The following is a 15,076-nucleotide window of genomic DNA, read 5'->3' as shown; positions in this document are numbered from 1 at the left end:
TTTCAAATTACAAAATGGATCACAATTTTTTTTATTTTTCAAATATCGAAAATAAAAACAGAGTAACTTAATTGACAAAATTTGATAAGAATTGCCACTGCTCTTTTTTCTGTATACATTTCGGTGTGATTTCGTGAATGCAAATTTTTTCCCCTCAAAATAATAACAATATTTTTTTTTTCATTAAACTGAGAGATCATTTTCTCTTCAGAAGAACCTTCCAGCGGGTTAGGAGGCTTAGAATATACCCAAGACAGATATGTCTGTCGTAAGCGGTGACTAAATGCCCAACTTGATCTAAGAAGTTGCCAGCGTAATTCATAGCTTCTCGAACCTGACTGTCAACCTCACCTACCTGCGGCGAATTCTGTTTCTTTAGAAGTCGAGGTTGTGGCGACCCCAAGTTTCTCATGGATCTAGGGAATGGGAGGTTGGGATGGCCTAGAAGGTTCCATGTGGTCATACTAAATCGTTCTCGAGATGGTCGGACTAGTAACTTATGCTTGTTGCAGGAACATACCGGATATGGATCCGGCAAAGCACCATAAACATCAATAACATTACTTATCGCTACAACAACAACAACATCTTTCTCACTCTTTAAGAAACCCTTTCCATCAGAAAAAGCGAATTGGTTCATTACAAACAAAAAAATGTTGTGCTCTATTGCGCGGCAAAATTTTTATCGCGAATTTCCAGTCACATTACCCAATCTTCTTCAAACGAATATTAAATTATCATACAAACCAAACATTTGTTATAATATAGTAAACATACTAACAAACCGGTTTTATTCGACTAGAATATATTACCGTTATCCCAAATAAAAAATTATAAAAGGTCACGCAAAATTGTTTTGTCCTTAACTCGCCATAACCGCAAATTAGATTTTCTATTTCACATCCGCACAAATTCTTAGTAACATAAGTTGAAATTTGGTCAAGCTCATTGAGTCAAGAACAATTTAGATTTATGCTACATATTTCACAGACATGTGGCGCACTGTAATAGGTTTTTTTTTTTTTTTGAATTAGTGTAAGGGAGTTAAATGTGCGTTTGTGGAAGCCAACGTCTGTATTTTCTTACAAACAAAAAAAAAAACAAGCAAAGGTGTCTAAGTTCGGGTGTAACCGAACATTATATACTCAGCCCGAGCTTCAGTTGCACATTTCATTTCAGATAAATTACTTTTCTACATAACACGTGGCACCGCCCGTTAAAAAGAAAAAATGTCTCCCCATTTCCTCTTACAATAAAACTTGGTAAGGGAAATATCATTGATTCAAAACTATTTTTTGCTAAGTCATAGCTTATTATTCTAGTCTACGACCCTGTTAAACTTGTTTTATATCTACGTTGCCGTGGTCTTTAACCGATCCCATCCATTTTTACTAGAAATATTTTCTGCTATAAGGAAAATGCGTGAACACAATTTTATTACGATCCGTTAATTTTTCTTCGAGTTATGTTTCCCGAAACATAGAAAAAAATTTGATATTTACTGTTATAATTCCACTTGGGAAATGAAATACCATTGATATAAAGCTTCTTTTGCATAGATATAGCTTATTTTATTCGTTCACGACCCTTTTAAAACTCTTTTATATAGAATTGGGTGTGGTCCTTAACCGATTTAGTTAATTTTTCTTCAAAGCATTCCTCATAGTAAAGGCAAGTCCCCTGCCGAATTTTGTTACGATTGGTTTAACGTTTTTCGATTTATGATTAATAAAAAATAAAATAATTATAAGGCGCGATAACCTCCGAAGAGATCTAAGGCCGAGCGTCTCTTCCAATTTGCGTCGTGCTCCTCTTGATTTTCCCTACAAATTGGCCGGACGGGACCTACATGTTTTATGCCGACTCCGAACGGCATCTGCAAGGCAGATGAATTTTCACTGAGAGCTTTTCATGGCAAAAATACACCCGGAGCGCTTGCCAAACACTGCCGAGGGGCGACTCCGCTTAGAAAAATTTTCTTCTAATTGAAAAATCTTATTTCTAAAATTTTGATGTTGCTTTGCCCGGGGTTTGAACCCAGGGCATATGGTGTGGTAGGCGGAGCACGCTACCATCACACCACGGTGGTTATGATTAATAATATTTGTAAAATAGATTTTAACACAAGTGCCACGCCCATTTAAAAAATTTTTTTCATATTTTTATCAAGAGTCTCAATATCAGTGCACATATCAAATTTCAACATTCTAGGTGTATTATTTACTAAATAATGAGGTTTTTTGTGTTTTCCAAAATGTTATATATATAAAAAGTGGGCCTGGTTATCATCCGATTTCGCTCGTTTTCAATACCCATCTATTCTGGGTCCAGATAAGCTCGTGCACAAAATTTGGTGAAGATATCTCAGTATTTACTCAAGTTATCATGTTAACGGACAGATTGGGGGACATGTCAATCAAATTGTTTTTCGATACTGATGATTTTGATATAGGGAAGCCTATATCTATCTCGATTCCTTTATACCTGTACAACCAACCGTTATCTAATCAAAGTGAATATACTCTGTGTGCAAAACACGCTGAGTATAAAAAGGGCTGACTTCATGTTCGAAAAGTTGGCTGTGCAAAAACGCATTATAAAAGCGCAAAGTCTTTAAAGTATTTAAGCAAGGATAGAATAATGTAATGAAGAATGTATATTGACGTGCAGATATGTACATGGAAAAGTTTTGCTATGTAACTTTGCTAAAGTATTTGATTACGGCACCATGAAAAGGGATCAATTTATAGATAGTTTTTTTCGTCAATTGAGCATTTTTCAGTGCTTTTGCTTTTCTGTTCTTTCCTCTTTATACAATATTTGGTTTAACTTTATTTTGTCTTTAAAATTTTACTTTGTTTTTTTTTCCATAATGAAAATTTTTCTTATACATTCCAGATTTTGGGAAACCGACTTGCGCACAGTGCGCAAAACCAACCGCTCAACAATGCGTCGTGGTAAAGGTGGAGGAGGTGGTTATGGTGGCGGTGGCGATGCTTATACCGATCAGGGATTACGGTAAGTGGGTTTTCTTAATGTTAATATGTAAAACAAGGCCCCTCATTTTCGGCACGTCCTATTGATTTCAATACCCGCAATATGTTACGTAGACGCAGTGTGGGTTATTTCAGCAAGTAGTCAATTTCTGTCGGAAAGAACATTGTCTACAGGTCCATCTTAATCGCGAAAGCAACAAGGGCTTCCTGTGAATGTATGTGGCAGAAAAAAGCGGAGGCAGAAATTTGTGATTGAGAGGAGCTAGGAGCCGCTATCCTGCAGAAATAACGCTTGCAAATTAAAAAAAAAAAAAATCCGGCTATGGACAGAAAATTTTAAGCTCGATGCAAACTTCTGTGAAAACGAAAACTTCTAACACGTAACCGATGTCCAGAGAAAGATTAGATTATGGAGATATCAGTCCTCTGTGCTCCTAAATGGGGAGAGCGATCATCATCATCATCCTCCTCAACTCCTATTGGAGCATAGGGCCTCGACCACCGACTTAAATCTTATTCTGTTAGGTGCAGTTCTTGTGATGTCATTCCACGTATATCCTGCGTCTTCGAGTTCTTTATCCACAGTTCTGCGCCAAGTTTTCGCAGGTGCACCAGGTCGTCGGCTTCCTTGTGGATTCCATCGCAATGCTTGTCTGGCTATATTTACTGGAGGTCTTCTGAGAGTGTGACCAATCCACGACCATTTACGCTTGGTTATTTCTGTGGTAGCCTTAGGTTGATTTGTTCTAGACCATAAGTCGTCATTTGAAATTCTTTCCGGCCATCGAATTTTCAGGATTCGGCGCAGACATTTATTAATAAAAACTTGTAGACGTTTCTGAATTGAAGTTGAGCTTTTCCACGTCTCGCAAGCATAAAACAGTACTGATTTAACATTCGAATTAAACAGTCGAAGCTTCGTTTTTAAAGATATTTGGCTAGACCTCCACACGTTTGCCAGTTGCCCAAAAACCATTCTTGCTTTGGTTATGCGAGACTGAACGTCCTCATCTGTACCGCTCTTATTTGAGACAATACTACCAAGATAAACAACGGACTCTACACCTTCGATTTCATTTTCGTCAACCGTAAGCGTCAATGGCCTTGATGAAATACTATAGCCGCATCTTATGACTTTGGTTTTCGCTGTATTGATGCTTAGTCCGGCCTCCTTTGCATGTGTGTTGACAGCTTCTAAATTGTGTTGAAGGTCAGTACTTCTGTGGCTTAGCAGACAGACATCGTCTGCATATTCTAAATCTCCTAGCTGAGTGAAAGGCGTCCACTGTACACCGTGTCCACCATTTTCTGCGTTCCTCATAATCTCGTCTAATGCCAAGATAAACAAGAGCGGCGAGAGTATGCATCCCTGTCGCACCCCGCTTTTAATTTCGAAGGGTTCTGAGAGGCGCCCATCGTGACTAACCCGGCACTTAAATTCGGCATACATTGCCTTTATAATGTTGATTATTTTATTGGGCATCCCTCGTTTTCATAGTATTTCCCAAATATATTTCCTGTCGAGACTATCAAAAGCCTTTTTAAAGTCGATAAAAAGTAAATAAGCTGATGTTCTGTATTCACAGCATTGTTCAACAATGATTCGGACGGTATTTATTAGATCAACACAGGATCGGTTTTGTCTAAAGCCAAACTGATTTTCTCTTAGAGTTCCATACACCGCCTCTTGAATTCGGGACAGTAAGATCGTGGAGAACACTTTGCTAGGAATCGAGAGTAAGGTGATACCTCTGTAGTTGTTACAATCAGAGGTATCTCCCTTTTTTGCGACTTTTACAAGTATGCCTTCATTCCACTGACGAGGGTAGGATTCTTCTTCCCATACCTGACGGAAGATTGGAAGTAAGGTTTCAGCTGCGGTATCTGGATCTGCTATGAGGTATTCAGCATATATGTCATCAGTTCCTGGGGCCTTGCCCTTTTTTAAGGACTTGATTGCTGAAATTATTTCATTTTTCGTAGGGGGCGCGCTGTTTACCCCATTGAAGTGGGGTTGGCTGTTGTAGTTTGCAGCAATAGTGTTGGAATTTAAGGTCGCTTCACCTACAGGATTATTTAATACTTTCTTGAAGTGTTCCACCCATACACTCATTTGTTGTTCGCTTTCAGTAATAAGATTTCCGTTTAAGTCTTTTACTGGTTTTTGACCACTCCTGTATTTTCCGGTGAGTTCCCTACTCATCTCATAGAGTTCCCTCATATTATTTAATCTGGCTGCCGTTTCAGCTCGACTTGCTAATGTGTCAGCCCATTCCCTCTTGTCTTTTCTAGCAGACTTCTTAATTTGCTTGCATTTTTCTTTATACCTTGCGGATAACTGCCTTGCTTCCTCCGTGGCATTGTTGTTCGTCCGTCTGAGAAGCGATTCTTTAATTTTCCGCCGCTGTTCAATAAGTGTCCACGTATTATTTGTTAGCCATACTTTCTTTGCTTTGTTTTTGTGTCCAAGGATACTGCTACCAAGTTCTTGGTAGATATTATTAACGGAGTCTAGCCTGTCACCTGTACTATCACTCATGTTTACCTGTTCAACACGTTCGCGTACTGCTGCATTAAAGGCATTTTGATATTCTTCATGCTTTAGTTTCTCAATATCAATTTTCTTGCTAATTTTTTGAAGGTTTTTCTGTACTGCGGCTACCTTAAATCTGAAACTACCAGCTACAAGGTAGTGATCGCTACCAATATCTGCTCCTCTTTTAACGCGCACATCTAGCAAGGATGACCTCCATCTGCTGTTTATTAGTACGTGATCAACTTGGTTATTAGTGCGTTGATCCGGAGACGTCCATGTTGTTTTGTGGACTAATTTATGTGGGAATAAGCTTCCACCGATCACCAGACCGTTTTCACAACAAAATTCTATAAGCCTACTACCATTGTCATTCCGGGTACCAGGGCTGTGTTTACCCATGTATATATCTAGACCATCATTGTCAGATCCAACTTTAGCATTAAAGTCGCCCAGAATAACACATATGTCCCCTTGATTAACGTGTGAATTTACGCAGCTGTTGAGCGTATCGAAAAATTCGTTTTTGATTTCGTCATTTTGGCTTTCTGTTGGTCCATAAACATTGATGATGACTAGTTTCCTTGCTCTAGTGCGGAGTTTAAGTATAATAATTCTGGGGCTTATCGGCACCCATTCAATAATACTTTTCGCTATTGTACTTGTTATTAAAAAACCTACGCCGCTGGTGTGACTCTCTCCTTCATTTCGGCCCGAGTATAGGAACGTTGTTCCTTGGTCATTTATTCGGCCATATCCTGTCCATCTGCACTCTTGTATGGCTAATATGTCTATTTTGTATCGGTGCATTTCCCTCCGTAGCTGTTCAAGCTTACCACTCTCATAGAGAGTTCGTACATTCCATGTACATATTTGTGTTTTATGCTTCATGCCGATTCTGTGATGTTTGTTACTTTCAGGAATATGATCTTGGTCGGTCGTTTCAGTTTCATTCATCCTAATATTAAAGCGTGAATTTGGCACCTCCACATCCGATGTGCCAGCTGCCGAAGCAGAGGGATTGTGTCGCAAATGCTGGTTACCCCGTGGAGAATAATTTCCGTTATCGTTTTGATCCATGCTAGAATATCATTTAAATTTCAATCAGCGAGTGATGAGTTCACAGATTGCTCGAAGCAGGCCGCTCCTTACATGGAGAACAGACGCCCACCTGCCGGCTACTCGGCTCCCAAAGAGGCGACAGGATTTTTTTTTTTTTTTTTTTTTGTACTTTGGTTTATTAACGAAGTGTCCTTCTTCGGCCTGTGTGGTCCGCGGGAGATATTTGATTTCTCTCCTACCACCCATATCTGGGAGGCATTCCCCTATCCGCCACCTGGGGACGCGCCCTCTAGGGATTTCAGGCTCCCCCGAAGGCGATCAAATATCCACGAAAAATGAAGAACCCTAGCCCGCAATCGATGATGATGGAACATGTGTTCCCCCACCTGAGGTTAGAATTCAAACAAGGCCGCGGGCCGTTGTATGCATCAACTTCTTTTTTGCAAAATATGTTGCGGCGAGTGCATGCCCGGCGATTGGAATCTATGTGTTCCCCAGTCCATAAGAAAGGTGGTCTTGCAAACTTCGCCAACTATCGCGGAATCAGCCTTATTAATATCGCATAAGAGGTCCTGTCAAGAGAATGAAGCCCACCGTGAATCGGCTGATTGGAACTTATCAGTGCGGATTCAGACCTAATAAATCTAGCATCCAAAAGATTTTCACAATGCGCCAAATATAGGATAAAACCGCGGAAAAATAATTGAAACACATCACCTCTTCGTCGATTTAAAGCCGACTCCGGCAGCATGAAAACTAGCTGCCTATATGCCAATTGGCCGAAATTTGTTTCATTGCAAAACTGAAACGGTTGTGCAAAATGACGTTGAGCAAAACCATCAGCTTCGTCAGAACTGGAAACGACCTCTCCGAGCCGTTCGAAACTAAAATTGTTTTTAGACAAAGTAACCCCTGTCGTGTGGTCTCTTTAATTTGATACTGTAGAAAATTATACTAGCTGCAGAACTGACACGCTCTGATACAATATTATATAAAAGCATGTAATTCTTGGCGTATGCTGATTACATTGATATCATAAGCCTAAATATTCGCACCGTAAGTTCTACTTGCTCTTAACTGTAGCGGAAAAGACAGGCTTGATGATCGATGAGGACGAAACAAATTACCTGACGTCTTCAAGCACAGAGTGAGCGTATTTGCACTTTGAAAACTACGTCAACTTGTACAGCCCTAATTTCTAAATAGTAAAGGACCTCGTTTATTTGGGAACAAGCATAAACACAAACAACAACAACTTCTCTGAAACCCGACGAAGAATCGCATAAGTCAACATAACCCAGCGGACTTGAACACAATTGCTACGCTGGCTAGGACATATTGTGCAAAAGAAAGATGGTGCTGTATTTTGGAAAATGTGAAATAAACTTCTAATTTAGTCTAACGCACAACAAGCGTTTTAATTTCCTAGCTTATCTGGCCTATGAAGACTGAAACGTCATCTACATACGATGTGAATTTGACTAGACCGCTGTCAAACCGCATACGCAATTGGCTGAGGACCATCAAGTGTTTAATTGTAAATCTTAAAAAGTGTCATCATGTTTGTTTTTCTGCACTTTATTCTAAAAGTTCTCTAGCTCGTGTTGTTGTTATTGTAGGAGTGCTTCCCTCAATCCAATAAGCGCGACCTATCACAAATTGTCATCAAAGTCCTCTAACGGGAGTCCAAGGAAACTTGCAGTTTCTACATGGGTGGACCGTAGTGAGAGGGGTGTTAGTTGTTCCACATTATATTTGAAGAGATTTGTTGGTCTCATGTGGGGACACATTGCAAGCAGGACATACATTTTGTTTGCCGGAGTTGATTCTGGAGATGTAAGAGTTTAACCTGTTACAATACCCGGATCGAAGTTAAGCTAGAGTGAAGCGTGTTTCCCTAGGGAGAGTATATTCCTCTTCTGCGAGTTCTGGGTATTTTTCTTTAAGGAATAGATTAGCCGGGCAAATCCTGGCATAGAGAGTCGAGGCCTGTTGCTGTTTTATACGGCTACATTCTCTGGTGCCGTATTTCCTCATAATACTTACGGAAATTACTTCTTAAGCCCCTGGAAGGGCATGTTGGCATGTCGAGATTTCTGGGTGTTCAACACAAACTGTTGTTTAGCATTTCATTTCTCTCCTTAATGGGAGGTACTCTCGCCTCATTATGTAGATGATGTTCTGGGGTGTGTTTGCAGGCCTGTATTTCCTTCCAGTGAGTACCCTTTAGGTCTGCCGACCATATCGGAGACGCGTAGCATGCAGTCGGCAAGCCAATTCCTTCATAAGTGGTAATGAGAGTTTCTTTGTCTTTGTGCCAAGTGCTGCCGGCATGAGTTGGAGGATTTCATTACGGCTGTGGATTTTAAGTACAATTGCGGTTGCATATTCTCCAAAATATTGACCCTGATCGAACGTCACACCCAAAAAATTCTTTCTTAATATGTATTTATCACATGCATTTAGAGAACTTCATTCTTAATTTTTGGCTAAAAGATTCACCTTAAGAACTCCTGAGTTGAAGTTCTTTAGGTAGCTGCAACATCTTTCCCTTTAAGTTAAACTAACCTAGCAGTTTTAAGTTAGTTAAGTTTTATGTTGTGTTAAAGGCTTTGTTTGTCTCCATAAAATTTTACCCAATTATTGACTAACTTTAAACAAGTTAAGTTAATTAAAACTAAAAAAACTTCTACTTTCATATAAACGGAACTACTAGTTGAGTTCGTTTTAAGTGTACAAAAAAAGAAACAATGATAAAACTTTTACAATTTATAATTAGTTCACCCAATCAAAGGAAGCTTCCTGCCTTTAGCAGTATTATGCATTTGGTTTGTGCAAAAGCACAATTTGCATCTCAGTAACAGTTATACAAATATACATACGTCTGTTGGTGTTTTTAGCCAACTAATTTGTATCAATTGCAAGCAAAAAGTAGCAGAACTTTTGACACACAAAAATAACCGGAAATATACCAATAATTTAATATTCTTAATGACTGTAGGAGAGAAGCAAAACAATCAAGCAGTTGGCTTATAATCAGCATTTCAATCCACTGCAACCAGTGCCAACAATGGGTTTTAACACAATTCAAAGCTAACATTTTTTTACCAACAAAACTTTTGGAACAACTGACTTTTATTTTCATACGAAATTTGTGCAATACGCCATACTCGTTAACCGAACGCTAATAGAAATCGTAATGAGGTCTTAACATGGAAATGAAGTGTATGAGAGAATGGAAATAAAAATAAATTGAAAATGAAAATTGGAAGAAAAATGCAAGTGAAACGCGTATGCAAACGAAAACGAAATTTAAATTGCGACGAAATCTGTAAAGTGAGTATGAAATTATGAAGTGGAGAAATGGGTTAATGAAATTCGATTTTAATTACGTATACGCCATGGCGTCCAATATCAATAAAACAAAGTAATTACTGTGGCGAATATTAGCAGTTTTATACATCACTGTGCTGCTACTAAATGAACAACAAAGCAAGCAGTCACACTTATGTAGATGTACACATTAAAGCAAGCAGCCACACATACATATAACCAACATCTTGAAGCAAGTATATTATTTCACATACACATGACGTTATCATCATCTAAGAGCAGGGGTTGTTAATCACACATAAACACGCATATAGCTAAATAACTAAGTATGAGATACAAATGTTACAGAGGAAATGTTCGTGAGGAGTCTAGACCTTAAGGGAAATATGTGAACGAGGCAACAGAGAGTATAAAAGCGGAGCAAGATGAGTAATAATCAATACGCCATTAGGGAAGTATAATTGTAATTGGGAAGTACTACACCCAAAGTAGTCTAAATAAAGACCAGTTTACAATACTGACTATTGGAGTTATTTATTCGACAGTTCAGCGATTCGAACGTTAGCAGATGGAGCATAATTATCAGGATCCCGCCAAAATTGTTACAATAGAATAGAATGGAGATAAAGTAAAAGTTGAAGTGCTGCTACAAAGCTAAAAGAGCGCAAGACGAACAATTTGATACAACTTGCATGACACTACTGCGGCAAGGGCGAATATAAAACAATATCGGAAGAGCGATAAGAGACGAACGAAACTTCTTAAAGAAAAGTAAAAAAAGTTAAAATTCAGATTTAGACACTCCTTTTAGCTTTTGAATCTTGAAACGGTCACTGGTTCATAGAGTCTTCGTTTTAGTTAGTGTGAAGTCCTCACTTTTCCCACGACTTCAGACGGTATAGTCCTTGCCATGCTACAAATTTTGAGTAAAGCGGCCGCGGAATGAATTAAAATAATTTTCGATGGGCGCTCAATACTGAATCATGTAAAAGGCAGGGGGAAGGTTTGTCATTTATGTCACCAAGACAGGCCCATTAGCTAAATATTATTTATACCTAAAGCCTTAGTGATTTGGTCGTTTTATAATAAGTCAGGCTAGCTATCACTATTCAGCGATAGCTGATGTCAATTGGGAGCTGTGAGGAAGGTAAAATTCCGTCCACGTGTCTCTCCCAACACAGCGGAGGTTTGCTTGTCACTATCAGATCATATCTGCGTAAAGCTCATACAATTCGTCATTATACCTCCATTGATACTAGCCATCCGCATCACGGACAGGATCATACTTTTTCGGAAATTTTCTCTCGAACACTTCAAGGCCCGTTTCGACTTCTCTCGATACCGTCCATGAATCCGAGTCGTATATCTGAATAACAACTTTTGTTCGTCCCAAGACGACTTCACTTTTCAGTTGCTATTTAGTCCAAAAACGTATTAGTTATTATCTGCTTGATTTCTAAGGTGAGATTGGTTTTGGTGTTATTGCTAGTTTCAAGATAGACGAATCCCTTGACGACCTTGAGTTTATTTTAGTCAAAAGTAGCGTGGCTGTCTAGGCGCCAAAGCCAAGGCACGCAACAAATTGTATAAATTACCTTTTGAAAGTTTGTTTCGATGAAACTGAAGGCCCCTCTCGGACATCAGTATATGGAGAAGATAAGAATATGTATGTTTGTTTAATGGTGTGTTCAGTTTATACTTATACTTAAGAATTCATGAGGTTAACACCGGCTTATAATAATTGAATTTCAATTATTATGTTTTCCAAGAGAAACTGAAAAGAAATAAACATTTACTGGCATATTGCGATGGACCCATTTCGAAAACCGCCAACGCAATAATCATCAGGGTTCGAATCCCGGTGAAACCTTTGATAACATTACAAAATTGCCTGATGATGATTACGTTGGCGGTTTTCGAAATGGGTCCATCGCAATATGCCAGTAAATGTTTATTTCTTTTCAGTTTCTCTTGGAAAACATAATAATTGAAATTCAATTATTATAAGCCGGTGTTAAGCTCATGAATTCTTAAATATGAAGATAAAAATATCTACGCTTATACATACTTCTGGTCCTTTTCTGGTCAGTTTAGAAAATATCCCGCTGCTAAAGATAAGAGGGGTATGGCAGTAAATGGAGCAGCAAAAGGCACGCAGTAGTACGTCCCGCGTCCTCTCCTCTTACTAAACCACTTTTCACTTACATATCTTCTTCGATCTCTCCTATCTTCCTCTTCCTTTCTTCACAGTTTACTTCTGTCACACTTCTTTTTCTCCTTAGTTTATTACTACATAACCTCCCTTCTTTTTCTTTTTCTGAACTATCCCTATTTTTAAAAGGTTCTTCTTTTCTATATCTTCCTTTCTTAGTGCCTTCCTTTTTGTTTCACAAAATACCTCCTTCTCAATTTGTACAGACAAAATGAACACTTACGTGTAGTGGTTTTGGTCAAAGGCTGAGGATTGCTAAGTCGATCCACAGTCCCACTTCAGCCCACCTGAACTGATATATAATAAATTTATATATTGATTCTTTCAAACTAGATCCCGACAACCTTAAGTCCACTTAAGAGAAAGAGTTATAGAGAGTAGGAGGGCAGCCTCGAGTAGCTGATTTCGCTGAGATAATTGCGATCCAAAGACTGTGACGAGTTTCTACAGAGAGAGGTAGAGTACTAACCAACGGTGGTTTTAGTAACGTCGTCACTCGGAGAGTAACAAGGGATTACTGTTAGTCATAGTGAGGCTCGGAGGGTGATGACAGAGTACCCTTGGTAATGGAGATACATCGGAGAGCAATAGCGGGGTACGAGTAGTAAAGGAGATGCTCCGAGAGTGACGACAGCGGAGTATGTAATGGCGAGGCTTCGAATAGCGATTATGGATTATTATTAGTAACGGAGGCGCTCCAAGTGGGGATTTTAACGACGTTGGATTACGTTGGAGTTAGTAACGTTGGCTCTTACTAGAAAGTGAGGATGTTGGCGGTAATGGTCTACACCCAGAGGTCAAATGTCCAAGGATCAGGGAAGATGGTGTTGGTTGTACCTGCGGGGAATATAATAGTCAATAGCAGTTAGAAATGCTGTATACAAGACTAACTAGTGTAGTCCAAAGGTGCTATACGTTTATTAGAAATATCGGTCTTATGGCAATGGCGACTTAGTAAACATCCTCTCTTACCTGTGCGGAGTGCTCGCGCTTGCACCTCGATCAAAAAAATGGGAGCCCCGTTGACTGAAGTCAATATTGGTAAACAGCCCCCTCCCATTTAAGAGATATTCTTAAATATATATATTGGCTGTGGCATTCTACCAGGGAAGAAGGGGAATCCGCCCCGCCACAGGTTTTGGGACGTGTTCCCCTCGCACTTGAGCAGAGAATGCGTGCATTATCTTTGGTGTGTGTAAATGGGAAGACAAATCTCTTCTTATTTAGAAAAAAATGTGGTAAATGAATTGTTTCCCTATGAACAGTGGGAAGACCTATCTGAAGGAGCAGACATAGCAACCAACCCTGCTCTAGTCCAATAATAATATCTTGCCAGCCACCGCAGCAGCTGGCGTCCACTTCACTTATTTACAATATCCGCCTATGAATAAGTTGAGAATTGCTACCCATTGGGTGACAGCGAATGAAATTAATAACCTATTGCATCCATATTAATAACCTATTGGTCGCCAGAATGCATAGCGCTTTAAAGATAGCTGTTGTGTAAACATGTATGCAGTGGATGTATATGTATGTGTGTTGGTATGTATGAATGTACGGTAGTTAGTAGTCAAGGCGTAAATAAGTATGTAGTGTGAGGGAATATTGTGACGTATCATTTGTACGTGATACGACTTTAGAGTTTAAAAACGTCTAGCAGTCCATTGCTGGACTATTGATTTTGAATGATATTTATGTACATATATATTCGATATTTCAAGCGTTTTATACAAAATTTTCGATGAAATAACTTTAGACTATTATCACTTTTGGGTTATTATGACTTACGATCACAGAATTGCTTCTACGTCGCTTACATTTACTTTCATTTTTCCCACATCTCAAGTATCTTATTCTAGTTTTCCCTTAATCTCACCACATTAAACCAAGGTGAGATTTGTGGGCCAATATATGCGATGCCTTAAAAAGGTAAAGCCTTTTAGCGATACCATGGCCTCTTCTATAAAATTACTTTTATGTAGCCCACCAATAAATGGAAGCCCACAACATCCTTTGAATAAAATTTGTTGAATCCTATAAGAGGCCGACCATAACATACAGAAGAATATAAGTACTAACTAGCAAAGCAAAAAAAATTCAATACCGTTATTGTATTTTTTCATACTTTAAAGCGGATAGACATTGATGCGCTTTTGTCTGCTCTTACGTTCGCTTAAAATTCATTCACAAAGCTTTTGTTCTTATTTGGATTTTTTAATATATTTTTTGTTTTTTTGTGAAAGAAGCTTTTCTGTTATCATATTTCTTCATTTTATAAGGATTTTTTTTTTTCATTTTTCATTTATTCTTATTTTTTTTTTTTTCATTTCCTTTCATTTCACACTGCAGCGGCTATCAAGGTTTAGATGAGCCACGAAATCGTGAATTGGACACCGCACTAGAGCAAGCATTAAAGGAAGCCGAGGATGATGTTACATTTAAGAAGGTCAAGCGCATGAGTTACTCTAGTAATGCAGCAGGTGGTGAGGTGAGTACGAGTATGAGTATGAGTACAATTGAAAAGTGGACAATTGTGTAGAAACAATTTTTTTTTAATAAACCATTGTATTCATTGTTAACATATTTCGTTCATTTCCTCGTTACATTTATATCTTTCTTCGCACCTTTTTTGAGAGTTTTTATACTCAGCGTGATTTGCACACAGAGTACACTAACATTGGTAATATAACAATTGATCGTAACGGTATAAACGAATCAAGATAAATATAGCCTTCCATATATCAAAATGCTCAGTAATAAAAAAGGAATTGATTTAGGAATATCCGTTCGTCCGGCTGTCTGTGATTAGGATAACTTGAGTAAATATCGAGACATCTTATTGAAATTATTATGGTATATGAGTTCCTTGGCATTCGCCTGTTATCGTTATTTAAAATGAGCGAAATCTGATGATAACCACGCCCACTTTTTATATATATA

At 38.6% G+C, this 15,076-nt stretch overlaps 2 protein-coding genes across 2 annotated transcripts in view; one reads left to right on the top strand and one right to left on the bottom strand.

Annotated features, from left to right (window-relative positions):
• Positions 1-15,076, bottom strand: part of LOC137241500 (serine-rich adhesin for platelets) — a 759,406-nt gene that overhangs the window by 500,192 nt on the left and 244,138 nt on the right. The gene's annotated exons all lie outside the window — the stretch shown is intronic.
• LOC137239647 (uncharacterized) overlaps positions 1-15,076 on the top strand; it is a 244,279-nt gene that overhangs the window by 194,845 nt on the left and 34,358 nt on the right. Inside the window, exons 11-12 of the mRNA XM_067765190.1 lie at positions 2,899-3,018; positions 14,486-14,624. Of these exons, the coding sequence (XP_067621291.1) occupies positions 2,899-3,018; positions 14,486-14,624 (259 nt within the window). The remainder of the gene's footprint in view (positions 1-2,898; positions 3,019-14,485; positions 14,625-15,076) is intronic.

This window comes from Eurosta solidaginis, chromosome 2, assembly GCF_040869045.1.
Source record: "Eurosta solidaginis isolate ZX-2024a chromosome 2, ASM4086904v1, whole genome shotgun sequence".
Lineage (NCBI taxonomy): Eukaryota > Metazoa > Arthropoda > Insecta > Diptera > Tephritidae > Eurosta > Eurosta solidaginis.
Note: the sequence above shows the minus strand (reverse complement) of the source record. Positions and strands in the feature narration are given on the sequence as shown.